We start from the raw sequence: 16,533 nt of genomic DNA, 5'->3' as shown, positions 1-16,533 counted from the left end.
TCCCCCAGAATTGTTAAGAGTGACCCTTAAGCACAGAGGCAGGAACAGCCAGTAAGTATTGCCAGGAACTGCCCTCCACCCCTCACTCAAAAGAATGATTTATTTTTTTCTCCTCCTATTTCCATCAACAGATTAGGTTTCATTTCTGGGTTCAGTATTTTTTTAAAATTTTTATATTTTGCTTTTTGGGTCACACCCGGCAATGCACTCAGGATTTACTCCTAGCGGTGCTCAGGGGACTATATAGAATGCTGGGAATTGAACCTGGGTCAGCTGCATGCAAGCAAGGCAAACACCCTACACACTGTGCTATCGCTCCAGCCCCCTCTGGATTCAGTATTAAATAATGATTTTTATTCCTCAGTTTGCTGAATACAGAAGAGCAAAGACAGAAAAAGATTCCCAGATGACAAGTTTTTATTTATTTGTATCAAATTACAGAGTACCATAGTAAATATAAGATTATGATTTGAGTATTATAACAGAACCCAAACTTTGGCAAGTTAATTTAATTATTCTCAAAGTTGATTACACTCGCGTACACACAGAAAAGATTATTTGGCAAGATAATTATTTCTGTTATTTGACCATTTATCATGTATATATGTGGTACATACATACACATACTCCCAAATTAAATATACTTATATAAAAAGCTAGAGATTGATGTACTAGGATTAATTCCTTCTTAAAAAAGCTATTATATTAAATGGCATCTGCATTCAAAGCAGAAATGTAAAAAATGATTAGTTTGCTAAATACACATATATTTTAAAAGCAATTGAAAATGAAATAAAAATTTCAATTGAAATGTCACAGATTCCCGTTTAATTGACATTCAAGCAGCACTATCCAACTACGGAAATAAGCATCATTTTCGTTGGTTATTTAGAGAGTAAAGATTCTACTGAGCATTGCTGGACCATCTAAATTAAGAATGAACATTATCAGAGTAGGAAAAGATGACAGATGATTTTCTTCTTGACTGACGTGGGAGTTCTCGGGATGCGATCAGGGCAGTGTGTGTCCTCCCAGGGCTGGGCTCCTGCTTCCCGTCAGTGGAAGTCTGGCTTCTCGGGGAAGGTACAGCCAGCTCTCTTGATTATGACACTTGCTGCATAGTGGCCAGCACGGATGCATTCAGTCAGGGGCTTTTCAGAGACGAGCTGAGACAGAAAACCTGGACAAAGACCAAAGGAAAAACACTGAACACCATTTCACAGCAGCAGAGATGTCTAGCGGGACCCCGAGTGGTCTCTACACTTACCCCTTTCTTCAGTTTCCGAAGAAATGCTACATCTCAAGGATTAGAACATCTTTGCCAAACGTCAAGAGCTTCTGCTGGTATTTATATATCTGTGTGTGTTGGGTCCTAGGGTTGGAACTCCAAACCTCACACATGAGCCCTACCCAGAGCTCTCTCCCCATCCCACTAATATTTATTTTCAAGAGCACAAGTTGGGCCTCATCATGCCACGCTGCTCTTTCCATGCTTAAATGACCTAGGGAGAGCCCAGTGGTCTCACTGAATGGGGAAGATGGAACTGAGAGCCCATGCAGGATAAAATTAATTACTTAGGTAGAATGAGAAAGAGAAAAGAAAAATAGAAGATGGTAATTACTAATACTAGGAACGAAGAAGGTGATAATAAAGCTCCCACATATATACCAAAAGGACTGTAACGTTAGTGTATTAAGAACTTTCCCAGTAGATTTTACAAGATTGATGAATTGGACAAATTCCTAGAAAGGCATAGGTTAGCAAAGCTTACTTAGGAAGAAAGAGAACCAGAATAACCATTTATCTGTTAAATATGTTTATTTTACAGTTTAAAAGTTTTCTATAAAGAAAATTGCAATCTCAGGAGTGTTACTGATTAACTCTATCAAACATCAAAGGAAAAAAATAGTCAATGCTATAGGGATACTTGAGATTTCTGGAAAGAGAAGGGAAGCCTTCCCATTGAGCCCTGCATTGCTCTGATACCAAAGTCAGAACTGTAAACAGTATACCATATTACTCATGAAACTAGAAGCAAATAGTTAGATAAAATTTTATAAGGCCTAATACTTAAGGAGATAATAAGTCATGAGCATGGGAGCATTCTAGGAATGCAAGACTCGTAAGCACAAGTACAATTCACACAATCTATCACACGGAGAAAACCGTAAGTCACCTCTGCTTCCTTCCCCTCCCCTTTCTTATCCTGGTGAGTGTCTATACCACACCACACCCCCCACCAAATGTCCATCTCATCTACTACCAGCCAATCCCCTCCTTCCGTTTCTTCTACCCACTTCCCTTCTAGCAACCAGTATTCTGTTGTCAGAGTCTATGTGTTTTGTTGTGTTCATCTTCTTTGGATAATTACCCGCAAGGTTGCCAGACATATAGCAGCTTGTTTATCTGCTTGTTAATTATAATTGTCACATCCAACAATTCTGGGGGGCTGGGAGGGTTGGATTTTAACTAGTGTCACAGCCACAGTCTCAACCTAGGCAAGACTCTCTGGTTCCAGAAGCAGGCTTTTCTTAGAGAAATAAATCTAGTTCAGGGGTGGAGATAGGAGAGTACAGCAGACAAGGTGCTCGCCTTGCAAGCACCTGACCTGGGTTTGATTCCCGCATCTCATATGGTCTGTGTACCACCAGGAGTAAGTCCTGAGCGCAGAGCCAGAGCACAGGGCCAGGAGTCACCCCCATATTAACAGGTGGCCAAAACAAAAACAAAACACCCAGTACTTCAATAAGGTAAGTTGGTTTCTGAAAAGGATACCAAAACAACTCAATGGAGAAAGAAAATCTTTTAAGTTTACTTATTTGGGTACCACCCTGATGGTGCTTGCCTTGAGAGCTGCATCCTGTGATACTCAAGAGGATTATGTGGTGTTAGGATTGGATCGGGTTCCACTGAATGGAAGGCATGTGGCTTAACCCATATTATCTACTTGATCCCTGACTCCCCTGAATAATCTTTTAAACAAATGGTCTTAGGATAGTTGAATGCCTTATATAAACAAAACAAATCAACCCCAACATTTCCACTATTTTTTTTTCTTTTTGGGTCACACCTGGCAATGCACAGGGGTTAGTCCTGGCTCTGCACTCAGGAATTACTCCTGGCGGTACTCAGGGGACCATATGGGATGCTGGGAATCGAACCCGGGTTGGCCGCGTGCAAGGCAAATGCCCTACCCGCTGTGCTATCACTCCAGCCCCTCCACTATTCTTTTTTATTGTGGGGGGCACACCTGGTGATGCTCAGGGGTTACTCCTGGCTCTGTACTTAGGAATTACTCCTGGTGGTGCTAGGGGCACCATATGGGATGCCAGAAATTGAATCCAGGTTGGCTGCATGCAAGAAAAATGCCCTCCCCACTGTACTATTGCTCCGGCCCCATAACGACTGCTCCGGCCCTGTAACACTTCATCTCTTGCTTTAAATTATCTACAAAAATTAACTTAAATGCATCAAGTGTTTAACTTGAGAATAAATAATCTTAGTGATTTTGAATTTACCAAAGACTTCTTAAACAAGAATCAAAAAGTATAAATTTCTATGAAGGAAAAAGTGAGGTGAACACTGACAAAGTAAATACCCCCATACTAAGAAGCAACCTGATAAAAACGAATGAAAGGTGAACAAAAATAATTTAGTAAAGAAGATAAACTCATACCATAAAAGCATATTAAAAATGTGCAACATTCATTTGAGAAATAAAAATTAAAAATAGAATACCACTACCATGCATTAAAATGGCTAAAATTAAGAAAACTGCTAATACCAAATGCTACAAGGGTGTAGACCAACTGGAACTCTAATACAGAGATGAATGGAATAGAGAAAGACGAGAGCAGTTTTTTTTGTTTTTTTGTTTTTTTTTTCCTGCTTTTTGGGTCACACCCGGCGATGCTCAGGGGTTACTCCTGGCTCATGCACTCAGGAATCACTCCTGGTGGTGCTCGGGGGACCATATGGGATGCTGGGAATCGAACCTGTACCGGCCATGTTGGCTGCGTGCAAGGCAAACGCCCTACCCGCTGTGCTATCGCTCCAGCCCCAAGACGAGAGCAGTTTCGGGAAATATTTGTCAGGGCCGGGGTTAAGAACGGGGGCTGGGGCTGGAGTGATAGTATAGTGCGGAGGGTATTTTGCCTTGCATGCGGTTAACCCGGGTTTGATCCCCTGCATCCCATATGGTCCCCTGAGCACCGCCAGGAATAATTCCTGAGTGCAGAGCCAGGTGTGACCCCTCTGCCTCCCAAAAAAGAAAGAATGGGGGCTAAGGCACTTGCCTTGTACACGTACAATGACCAAGCAACAATCCCTTCCCTTCAACAGTGTCTACTTCCTTCCACCAATGTCCCTAGATTTCTTTCCACCTCTCTCAGGGATCACTCTTGAACACAGAGCCAGAAGCAGCCTCCGAGCACAGCAGGGTGTGGCTCAAAATAAACTCAACTCCACTGCCCAGCCCTCCCGTCCCCCACCCCCAAGTAAGAAGCTAGTAAGGGGCTAAGAGATAGTACAGCAGGTAAAGCGCCTGCATGCGGCTGATGTGACCGACATGGGTTTGATCCTGGTACCCCTCAGGACCAACCCACGAGTGCAGAGCCAGAAGCCCAGAGCACCGCAGGGTGTGACCCCCAAACAAATCAACAAAAAGTTAATAAGCCTACACCTATCATATGACTCAGTCATTCTATCAAGAGGCATTTAACCCAAGGTAAATGAAAGCAGATATTCACCCCGAGTTAATTTGAGAATGGCGGTTCACCCAGAATGCACACAGGTGGCCAGTAATGGCTTCGGGGACGTGTGCACTTGTCCACAACTCTAACAATTTACACTTTCAGTATGTACAGCTCACTGGAGGTCAATTCCATGCCATCAAACTGTACAAAAAGGTATTGCAGTTATAAGTCGGTCAGGCCAAGAATGGGAGAATATGGGGCTGCTTCCGCTGGGAAACTTGAACTGCCAGGCTCTGCTCACTCAGAACAGGAGCGAGAGAAAGTCTCCGCTGCCAGATTCCTGGGCATCCCCAGGGTCCTGGGCGGCCCTGAGGGGGCGCGGGTGGGAGGGAGCTGTGTGAGGTGTGGGTTCATGATGGCTCTCAAGAGCACCATTGGAGATCTATGTCCTTCTCTCCTGTATTCTGGCCGCCCAGGGTTTCTTTCCCTGTTAGATGCCATGCTTTCCATCTCATCAAATAAATAAGTGTTCTCCACCAAACAAAAGTTAATATGGTTAATGGAGTGATGTATTTTGAAGATGTTTGCTTAGAATGTTAAATCACTCTCTCTCTCTCTCTCTCTCTCTCTCTCTCTCTCTCTCTTTCTCTCTCTCTCTCCAGTAATAGTTTTTCATCACTGAATTTTCAGGTAACAGTCAAAGGTCAATATTAACTTTCAGTCCAACTACGAGATTAAAATGCTCAGCCCACAGTCATGGGAGCAGATGCCAAATTCCGAGTCAGATCAGCTTACAATGGGAATACGGCCACTACAAGCCTTATAAGCAACATCTGTTTTCCTCATTCCCCCCGGTATGATCTCTGTGAGAAGAAAGAAAAACTTGTGTCTATGAAATATTTTTGTGAAGCCTGAGTACCAGCATCCTCGTTTCCCAGAGAAGAGCCAGCCGTTGGCCAAGGGCTGTGCAGGGGTGGGAAACGACACACGATGGGATACACGGATGGACGGACACCTGCAGACACTTGCTCCGACCTCTGTCCCAGGTGAATGCTGTTTCTGAGGAATCTCTTTACAAACCAAGGGGAACTACGGATGTTATGAAACCAATTATAAATGGAACTTACAAAAGTAACTGATGTGAATTTTATAAACTGTGTGTAGTAGTTTAAACAAAGGAAACATATCAGAGCTATCCCCTACGAGGAGTGATACCTGAGTGCAGCGCCAGGAATAAGCCCTGAGCACAATTGGGTGTTGCTCTCCCCAACCCCCAAAATTAGAATTAGGCAGGTAAGTGGCTAATTTGTGCCTTTCATAGTGACATTCTGGCTTTAGTTCTAGGAAAACACACACACACACACACACACACGCACACACATACACACACACACACGCACACACATACACACGTGCGTGCACATGTAACTCTTCCTTGTAGAATATATATATATATATATATATATATATATATACATATATATATATATACCCAACAGTTTCTTTTTTCTTTTGTAGAGTTGAGAATTGAATTCCGAGCCTCACATATGCAAGGCAATTAAGTGCTCCACTGCTGATCTATATCCCCAACCTACTCATGTAATTTTTTAAACTGTGTACAACTTAAAATGTACTTCAAAAACTTTTTGGCTTTGGGGCCACATCTGGCGCTGCTCAGGGATTACTCCTGGCAGTCTTAGGGGAACATGTGTGGTATGGGGATTCAAACTGGGGATGGCTGCATGCAAGGAAAGTGCCTTATACCTTCTCTTTAGTTTTATTTGGGGGCCACACCTGTAAGTGCCTGGGGGACCAGGCAGTGCTGGAGATCAAACTTGGGGATTCCATGCCAGGCATGAGCTCTAGTTCTTTGAGATCATGTCTCCGCAGCCCCTAAAACGTACTTTTGATCCACTCGATACACTGCTCTTAGTATGAAGTATAACTGCAATATTGCATGTAACAATCACTTTTGTGACTACCAGAACTTTTTCATTAGGAACAGAAACTCAACACTCATTCTGCGCTAAGGCTCTATTCCTGTCTACTACCAACCCTTCAAACAGCAGTTCTTCCTGTCTCTGGGAATTTGCCTCGTCCAGGTAGCTCAGATGAGTGGGACCATCTTATATTTGTCCTTTTCTGTTTAACTTATTTAACTTAATGTTGTTTCTCCAGCATGCTTTTTAAAAAGTTTCTATTTGGGGGGCGGGGGGGAGAGACAGAGACAGAGACAAGAGAGAGAGAGGGAGGGAGGGAGAGAGAGAGAGAGAGAGAGAGAGAGAGAGAGAGAGAGAGAGAGAGAGAGAGAGAGAGAGAGAGAACAGCGGATAAGGCTGACCCAGGTTCGATTATTGGCACCATATATAGTCCCCCCTCCTCCCAGCACCACCAGGAGTGATCTCCGAGCAGTGTCAAGTATGGCCCCCCAAATACCCACAAAAAGTTTCAGCTTAAATCATTAGTTTACTTAAGCTATATTTAAAAAAAAAATCTCTGGGAGAGATAGTTGAAGAATCCTTGGTGCTTTCCTTGAATGTGGAAGACCATGGCTCAGCACCACACTGTCCCATAAGCACCACTGGGAGTAGCCCTGGAGGTCCCCAAGCATTTCTGGAAGTGACACCTGTCTCCCACCCCCTCATTCCAGCCTGAAACTGAGGGCAGCCCCCAAGCATCACTGGATGTGACCCCAAAACGCCTCTGCTCCCCCAAATGCACAAAATTTTATTTGGAAATAATTTTGAGTTTATAGAAATGTTGTTACAAGGTAATATGATAATACATATGAACAGTTCTAAAGACTCAATTTAAAAACTATTAGAAATAATAATCTAATATGGTAAAGTGGCAAGGCATAGTCAACATACAAAAATCTGTGCATTTCTACAAGCAATCTATGAACTACAAGAGAATTAAAATGTTCTTTTGCAAATTAAATACCTAGAAATTCACAGAAGAGGTAAAAGACATATTGAAATCTGTGAATCACTATTTAAAGAAATAGAAGACCCCATAAAAGGGAAAAATATTCCATACTTATGGATTCCAAGAATAAATACGGTTAAAATGACCAACCCAATCCAAAGTATTATATACATTTGCTGAAATCCCAGTAATTCTTCAAGGGCACAGACTACTACTAAAACTGTATAAAACTATGCAACTCTCCAAATACTTATGGGAAGCTTGAGAAAATAGAAGACAGGAGGCACTTTTAACTACACTATAAAGCTATAAAGCTGCCGTAAAACAGTGTGGTAATGGAATAAATACAGACACTCAGAGCAACGGGTTAGAATTGGGAGTCCAGCTATACCCCCCCACCCCCCCGCAGATACATGGATAATTTATAAAGAAGCCAAGAGCATAATATGGAGAAGAAAGATCTTTCAGCAAAAGGTGCTGGGAAAATTGGTTAGGCATATAAAAAAGAATAAAATGGGGGTAGGTGGTGAGCTTGGTGTGCGTGAGCATAGGCTTCGCATGTGGGGCTCTGGCTGTGGTCCCTGGTACCACATGGTGCTCTGAGCACTGAACTAGGGAACCTATGAGCACTGCCACATGTGACCCCCAAAACCCAACCAAAATAACAACAAAAAGAGTGAGATCAAACTGGCATTCCACACTGTTCATGAAGGTTAACACAAACTGGATTAAGGACTTCTATATTAGACCCAAATCAATCAAATGCAGATAAGAAGACGGGCAAAACACTACAGCTTTTGGTTTTAGTGGTATCTTCAGTGATCTGAATTACACTGGGAAAGAAAATAAACAACTGGATTACCTCAAACTAAAAAGCATCTGTGGCGTGAAAGAAACTTTCACTAAAACATAGACATCTGGACAAGGAGAAGGTTCACAGGGCCTGAACACATGTTTTGCATGTGGGAGACTGAGTCTGATCCCTAGGATGGCACAGACTCCCAAACACCAGCAGGTGTGGCCCCAAACTAAAAATATTAAGACAAAAGATAAACAAAACATCAAGCAAACAAACATAGGACGACTTACTAAATGGTAAAAAATACCCCATAACATGAATCTGACAAAAGGCTAATACCCAAGTATTAGAAAGAATTCACAAAATACAACAGCAACAAAATAATCTATAAAAATATGAGAAGCAATAAGCAGATACTTCATCAAAGAAGAGCAATAGGAACATAAAAAATGCTTATCATCACTGACTGTAAGGGAAACACACATGAACAGTGAGGCATATCCTCAGACCAGGAAAAATGCTGGTGGGACTGGAAAACAGTATGGAGAGTCCTCAACGAATTAAAAATAGGTACTGGACAGATAGCATAGTAGGTAGGGCACGTGCCTTGTACAGGCTGACCAGGGTTCAATCCCTGGTACCACATTTGGTACCACAAATCTCGCCAGAAGTGATTCCTGAGCATAGGCAGAGAGGTAGGAATCAGCACTGCTGGGCATGGCCCCAAAGCCAAAATAAATAAATAAATAAATAAATAACAGTATTACCGTATGATTCAGAAATCCTATTTCCACCATCTAACTAAAAGACAAAATACACTAATTAAGAAAGATATACACACAACCATGTTCACTGCAGGCCTACCGACAAATGTCAAGATCTGGAAACAACATGTGTGTCCAGAGACAGGGGGGTGGATCAAGACGATGTGGAGTGTGGGGCTGGAGAGACAGCCAAAGGACTGAGCGCATGCTATGCATGCAGGAGAACTTAGCACTGCACAGTCCCCTGAAAAATGCCGAGTAGCCCCTGAGCACAGAGTGAGGTGCAGCCCCACCCTGCCCAGGTGTGACTCAGACCACTGCCCTTTCCGGATGGAAGGAAAGAGGGAGGGAGGAAGGTAGGGTTATCTATACGAATGGAATAATACCCAGCTAGAAGAGGTGCTGGAACACTGTATGCATAAAACCCTTTCCTTTAAAGTAATAAATTGTGGTGCCTCAAAATAAATTAATTTTTCTAGTTAAAATAATCTCTTGTATGTGATCTACAAAGAAATAAAATGAGAACAAATGTGCAATAAAACACACCCTATGAATCTGACCACAAAAGCTGGGGTTTCAAAGGGTGGCAGGGAGCGAGCTGAAAGGGTCCCACGGGCTATGCTGGAGCCCCATGGGCACTTCAGGTGGGAGTGGTAATGCTGTACTCAGACACACAGAAACACTTACCCGCTACCAACCAACGTGAACTCAAGAAAAAGCAAAGAGAGTGACCGGGGAGATGGGCTGGTGGCAGAGCCGCTGCCTCCTCTGAGTCCCTGGGTCGGATCACCAAACCATCAAGTCTGCACGAGCGAGCCAACAGGGACCCTGGATGGACCCCACTGTCCCAGCACTGCTGAGCGTGGTCCTTACTAAAGGGAAAAGCAACCCTGAGGCTGGAGCGATAGCACAGGCTCAGAGTGTTTGCCTTGCATGTAATCGGCCTGGGTTCAACCCTCAGCATCCTATATGGTCTCTTGGGCCAATCAGGAATGATCCACAGAGCCAGGAGTAAGCCCTGAACACAGCTGGGGGTGGCCCCCAAACCAAACAACCAACTAACCAACCAACCAACCAAATAAAAAACATGCTAAACAAACAAACAAAACTAATAAACAAAACCACTGAAAAAAGCACTGTTTACCCTTCACCCAGATAAGCTTGCTGACATTCCCGTTTTCGTACACGTGTCCTCTCCTAACAGGACCTTCCCTTCCCAACTGCTCGAGAGCAACCTGTGCCTAGCAGGGATCTGCAAGTCACAGAGCACGAGAGGCCAAACCAGAAGGTCTGAAACAAGATCTCTGACATCTGGAGCAGGTCTAAAAGAGCAGAATGAAGACATTCATCTCACTAGTCCCTGAAAGATACTAGTCTGCACGAGCTTTGCAAATGAAGACATGGGCCTGAAAGCACTTGGCTTGCACCCGGATGACCTTGGTTCAATTCCTGGTGCTGCATCTGGTCTCCTGAGCACTGCTAGGAGTCACTCCTGAGCACAGAGCTACTCCTGAGTACTGCTAGGTGTGAGCCCCTCCAAACAACAACAAAATAAATTCAGTAAGAATTGAAGTTGAGCTCACCGTAAAGCCAGATCCACTGAATACCTCAGCTATTCCCAGACTCACTAACTTTGTCAAATAACATGCACAGACCTTGTGGGAGTGGAGGGGCTGAGGGGGAGTGGATTAATGAGGCTTAGGATGAACGGGCAGTTCTGGCTCCCGGTCAGCTGCAGGTAATGCTGTCAGCAGTCCCGGGTACCATACACACCTCGACATGTTTACCAGAACATCCTCCAGCTCTCTCACAATCCACTTGGCCCACGAGCACGGCTCATCCAGCAGGGGCCAGGTCGTGTTCCTTTGTTTGAATTCCTTGGCAGGAAGCCACCTCTGGGCCTGCAGAATTGATTCCTTTGAGGGTTGATTTTTTTTTTCCCCCTCCCTGATTAAAATTTCAGACATGTTCCAAATTTTCATTGCAAGCATTCACTGACGGGAGTTTCTTTTCCCCATTTCATATGTGACAGGGCAGGGCTGTCAGGCTGCCGTTCCGATGAAGGCGGGTTTCTCACTCAGGTGAAAGCCCCTGGGTGCGAGGCATGGACCGCCCGCCTGCCACTAATTCCTTCTCCAGGAGCACCAAGGACGCCTGGTAGCAAGCTCTGCTGCAAGGGGGCCCAAACTCATCAGGTGCCTGCGGCCTTGCGAGGATGCTGGGAAGTCTGTCCTGCTGTTAGAAATGTTCGCTTTGGAAATGATTGTAGATTTACACAAGAGTTGCAGAGGCAGGCCAGAGTGCTACTGCAGATGATACTTTTATTTTAATTAATTCATTTATTTTGGTGGGGCCACACCTGGCGGTGCTCAGGGTTTACTCCTAGCTCTGCACTCAGGGATCACTCCTAGCAGGTCTTGGGAGACAATGGGTGGTACTGGGGACCAAATCTGGGTGGGACTGAACATGATTGCCACTCAATTCCTCTTTTGCAAACCACAGCACCCAAAAGGAGATAAAGAACAAAAGGGAGTGCCTTGCCGCAGAGGCAGGGTGGGATGGGGGGGTGGGAGGGATACTGGGATTAGTGGTGGTGGAGAATGGGCACTGGTGGAGGGATGGGTACTCGATCATTGTACGACTGAAACCCAAGCAGAAAAGTTTGTAAGTCTACAACTGTACCTCATGGTGTTTCACTAATAAAAATTTAAAAAAACCCACAAAAACCTGGGTGGGCGTGTGCAATCAAGTGCCCTACCTGCTGTACAACTGCTTGGGCCCCAAGGCTAATTTTCCTTCTCTTTTTGTTTGTTTGGGGTCACATCCAGCTGTACTCAGGGATTACACCTGGCTCTGCTCTTGGGGATCACTCCTGGCTGTGCTCAGGGACCACAGGGGGTGCCAGGGATAGAACCCAGGTAGGCCACATACAAGACAAGAGCCTTACACACTGTACTATCACCCCAAAGGCTAATTTTCAATTCTACTATTATTTAATTCCTACACGTATTCCTTCCAGTCTATACCCAGGCTTATGTGTTATATTTTAGAAATAGTCTAATTCCAAATAGTAAAAAAGCAAATATTGTGCACTGTACTCCCGTTGTTCATAAATTTGCTCAAATGAGCACCAGTAACATCTCCATTGTGAGACTTGTTGTTACTATTTTTGGCATATCTAATACGCCATGGGGAGCTTGCCAGGCTCTGCTGTGCAGGTTCATTTTGTCTCTAGAATTCTTAATTTCTTTTAAAATTTTTCACTGACCCAATAAGCTATTCACTAGCATGCTTATTATTATTATTATTATTACTACTATTATTATTTGGCTTTTTGGGTGATACCCGGTGATGCACAGAGGTTACTCTTGGCTCTGCACTCAGGAATTACTCCTGGCAGTACTTGGGGGACCATGGTTTAAAAAAGACTCTGAATATTCTACAACAGCAACATTTACTCTGATCAGGGGGGAAAAAAATCCATAAGCATTGTTTGAAAGAATGACGTGGGAACATTTAGGAACATTCAGATTATTATTAAGCACAATTCATTCAAGAGTTTCACTTAAGTGATATTTTCTTCTAACATTTTCCTCTCATGTCTTTGGAATTTGTTAATGATTGCTGCCACTTGGGGAGAGAGCGTTCCATGAAGTCTGTTAGTGTAAGCACCAGCCTGAGTAGTGGAATCGGTCAATCTTCTTAGAGGATCCCTCAAGGAAAGCGTCCTACTTTTTGTACTCTCAGGCTTAGAGAAATACAAGGAGAATCAGCGCCTCTTAGAAGGTTTCTGAGGGAACCCCAGCACAAGTCTTTCTTTCCCAAACGAAGTCTACATCTATAGAAGCAAAATGCCAAGTAAATCAGCCTGCATCTTTTGAAATGGAAATTGCAAGGACCAATGCGTTGTGGGCAGGGACTGCTGGGAGAATTCCTGATAGAATTAGGCAGAAAGGATCGCTGTACTTGAATGGAGTAGCTATTTATTCCGTGAGAGGATGGAAAAGAAGCTTGGTGAGGTCACTGACTACAAGACACAGGTAGAACTGTGTCTAGCACCTTTGAATATGGTAACTGATCAAGATGTGAAACCAAGGGCATATGTACTCACTGCAGATACTGGCAAAATGGCGCGGCAGAAGAAAGACTTTTGACTTTGGCTTAAAAAAATAATTTACTATGCTATTTTGTGGGAAGTAGTTTTGGGCTTGTAGGAAAATTGAATACAAGGTACAGAGAGCCCCCATATTCCCACTCAGCATGCCCTTCTCTCGGTTTCCCTCTCATAAACTTGAATTAGTGTGGTGTAATTGATAAACCCATACTGGCTCATTATGAAAGTCTGTGGTTTATACTAGGGCTCACTCTTCGTTTTGTACATTCTTGGGGATTGGAAACATGTACAGTGATCTGCATGTACTGTTATAACACCACACAAAGGGGGAGGGTTCACTGTCCTTAATATCCCATGTACCCTGTACTCATTCTCGCTCCCCCTAACTGCCCCAGCTCTTGGAAACCTCTGACCCTTGTTCTGCCTCACAGTCCCACCACTTTCAGGATATCACAGCCTCCCATTCGCAGCCTTCCCAGATTGCATCTTTCATTTACTGTGCTGCAATTCTGTGTCTTCACGGAAGAAGTGTCTCTGTCTTCTCATTTCACTTTGTTCCCAAATGTACCATCTTATACGGCGTATTGAATCACACACTGGAGGACATAATGCTAGCGTCTAAGTTCTACAAACTATAAACGAAATAAAACTATGTATATGTATGTGTGTGTGTGTGTGTGTGTGTGTATCTATATGTACATGCTTTGGGGCCACACTCAGCGATACTCAGGGGTTACTCCTGACTCTGCATTCAGGATTCACTCCCAAACCTGGGTTATCTATATGCAAAGCAAACGCTCTCCCTGCTGTACTATTGCACCAGCCTCTCTATGCAGTTTATTGAGTGGACATAACAACTTATCTCTTTGGACAAGCAAGGACAAGTCTTTTGTTTCTGGCGTTTGGACCATACTCAGGAATGCTTGGGGGTCATTCTCACCACTGTGTGGTGCTGGGATCAAACCCGGGGCTCCCACATGCAAAGCATGTGCTCCAGCCCTTTGAGCCGTCTCCCTGGCCCAGTAAGAAGGTTCTTCGTTCTGGGGTCACACCTCATAGTACTCTGGGGTATTTCCTGGCAGTGCTTGGGAAAAATCATGCAGTGCTGGTGCCCAAACCTTCCACATGCAAAGCACGTGTTCTAGCTTACTGAGTAATCTCTGGTTCCACCATATGGTTCTGAAGATGTTACAGATCGCTGACCCATGGACAATTACCAGAAGTAGGGAATGTGAGTTTCTAGCACTATGCACAATGTGCCACATACCAGCTCATTGCTGGTAAAATGAGAATCGGGAAATAACGTTTCGTTATATTTGGTGACAAAATTCTGGACATTTACTAGGAGAGAGATCTCAGGCTGCACAGTCCCCTGAGCCCTGTGACGCCTGAGCATCAACCCAAAGTAGCCCCCAAGCACAACTGGGGGGTGGTCCAAAACCCCAAGCAAACAATAACAACAAAAAAGTAAAAAGAAAAATCTCCCCAAACAAGATGAAGTACTTAAAACTTTATGCAGAAATCACTTACCTAGTCCCGTGCTTGGCACACTTGTTTACTTTTATTCTGTCTGTTGTCTCCGGAACGAAACGACTATCCTCAAACTCTGCTGGTGTTCTCTAGGGCCTCGCTTCAAATCCTTGGGAACTGGATCACTGGTCTACTAAACGTCTGAATTCCTTATTGCTATAATGCTACGATTTCCTCCATTCTTTGTCCTATTCCAGCTCATTCATTTCAGTTATCAATGCTCTTTATGGTGAATAATATCAAACAATATACTGTATAGTGGTGACAAGTTAATTACATAGTTATTAAGAGATAATGTGAAAGTAGTAACATAAGTTATCATGTAATTACCTTTGTTCTCAAAGGCTTTACTATGTAATTAAAGCAAAACTGATATAACATTTTATAGAAACTGACAGTACTGAATTCCGTATTACCCTTGGCCTGTTCTCTGTCCAAAACTTCAGTCATTTGGGGGCCTTAAATCTCAACCAATTTGATTTTCTAATTATTTGTTTATGTTCAATTTATTTCTTAGGTAGCTACACTTTATGTGATGATTGATTCTTCTCTTAAAGTGGCCTGCTTACACAGCTCTAGACTGGCAGCTGTCACAGAGACATTGTCACAGGACACAGAGAAAATGTCCTGTGAAACAGCTGAGAGGTCGTGTTTTTTGTGTTCTGCCAGGGGCCACACCTGGCTGTGCTCAGGGCATCCCTGCTAGTGGTGCTCCAGGACACCTGCCGTGCCAGGACTCAAACTGGGGTTCGTCACATTCCAGGCAAGTGTGTCATGTCTCTGACCCTCCCTGCAGCAACTTTAGGAGAGAAGTGAGATAAAAAAGAAGTGGACGAAGACAGAGTACCGAGGGTGAGGTGTTGCACGAAGGATACCTGGGTTCAATCCCCAGCACCCCATTTAGTTCCTGAACTTCACTAGGAGGGACCTCTAAGCAGAGAGCCAGGAGTAAGCCCTGAGCACAGCCACATATGGCCCCCATAAATAAACAAATCCCCAAACAAATAAATAAAGAACTTTATTTATACGCAGGCTACTATGGCTCCTGCATCTTACTTTATAAGAAATGAATGGATAACCAGATAGGTTATCCAAATTACTTTGATTTGTTCAACTGACAGACAACTATTCTTATTTGGGGAGGGGAGTTGGGGCTACCCCCGGCAGTACCCGGAGCTCCAGGCTCTGTGTTCAGGGATCACTCCTGGCTGTTTTCGGGGAACCAGATGTGGTACTGGGGACTGAATCGGGGTTGGCCATGTGCAAGGCAAGTGCCCTCCCCCTTGTAGTAGTATTGCTCCGGCCCCAATTCATCTGCCTTCTTTGGGGAAATTTTGACTTAGATCTTCTACTACTTCAGTCCCTCCCCCCCTCCCCCATCAGTCATCCTCGCCTGTGTGGTCACTGTGTCAGGATGGCTTAGGCTGCCAAACGCTTGGCCGCGATATCACTCCAGTTTTGTACTGAAGCTGCATTCTCTGCACTCTCTCTCGTCTGTGCTCTCCAGAGCCCATACTCCAGCCTGGCACACAACTATGGCCATGGCTCTCGGCTGTGCCATCTGCTCATCTCTTATTCCCCCCCCCCGCCCCCAGCTGTGGTGTTGACACCAGGCTGGGGTACGGCCAAACATGGCTTGTGGCGTGGGGGATCACAGAGAGCAGAGCCGCCAAGACTGCCCTAGAGGACGTGGATGCTGGGGA

The 16,533-nt window shown here is 44.2% G+C and overlaps 1 protein-coding gene across 2 annotated transcripts in view; it reads right to left on the bottom strand.

The window, feature by feature from the left end:
- Window positions 1-399: 399 nt before the first annotated feature.
- Window positions 400-16,533, bottom strand: part of ADK (adenosine kinase) — a 509,577-nt gene continuing 493,443 nt past the window's right edge. For both annotated transcript variants that reach the window (XM_056113429.1, XM_056113430.1), the window contains exon 11: window positions 400-1,180. In XM_056113429.1, the coding sequence (XP_055969404.1) occupies window positions 1,056-1,180 (125 nt within the window). In that variant the 3' untranslated portion in view covers window positions 400-1,055. The remainder of the gene's footprint in view (window positions 1,181-16,533) is intronic.

The sequence above is a fragment of the Sorex fumeus genome, unplaced genomic scaffold, assembly GCF_029834395.1.
Source record: "Sorex fumeus unplaced genomic scaffold, SorFum_2.1 ptg000020l, whole genome shotgun sequence".
In the NCBI taxonomy this organism is placed as follows: domain Eukaryota; kingdom Metazoa; phylum Chordata; class Mammalia; order Eulipotyphla; family Soricidae; genus Sorex; species Sorex fumeus.
Note: the sequence above shows the minus strand (reverse complement) of the source record. Positions and strands in the feature narration are given on the sequence as shown.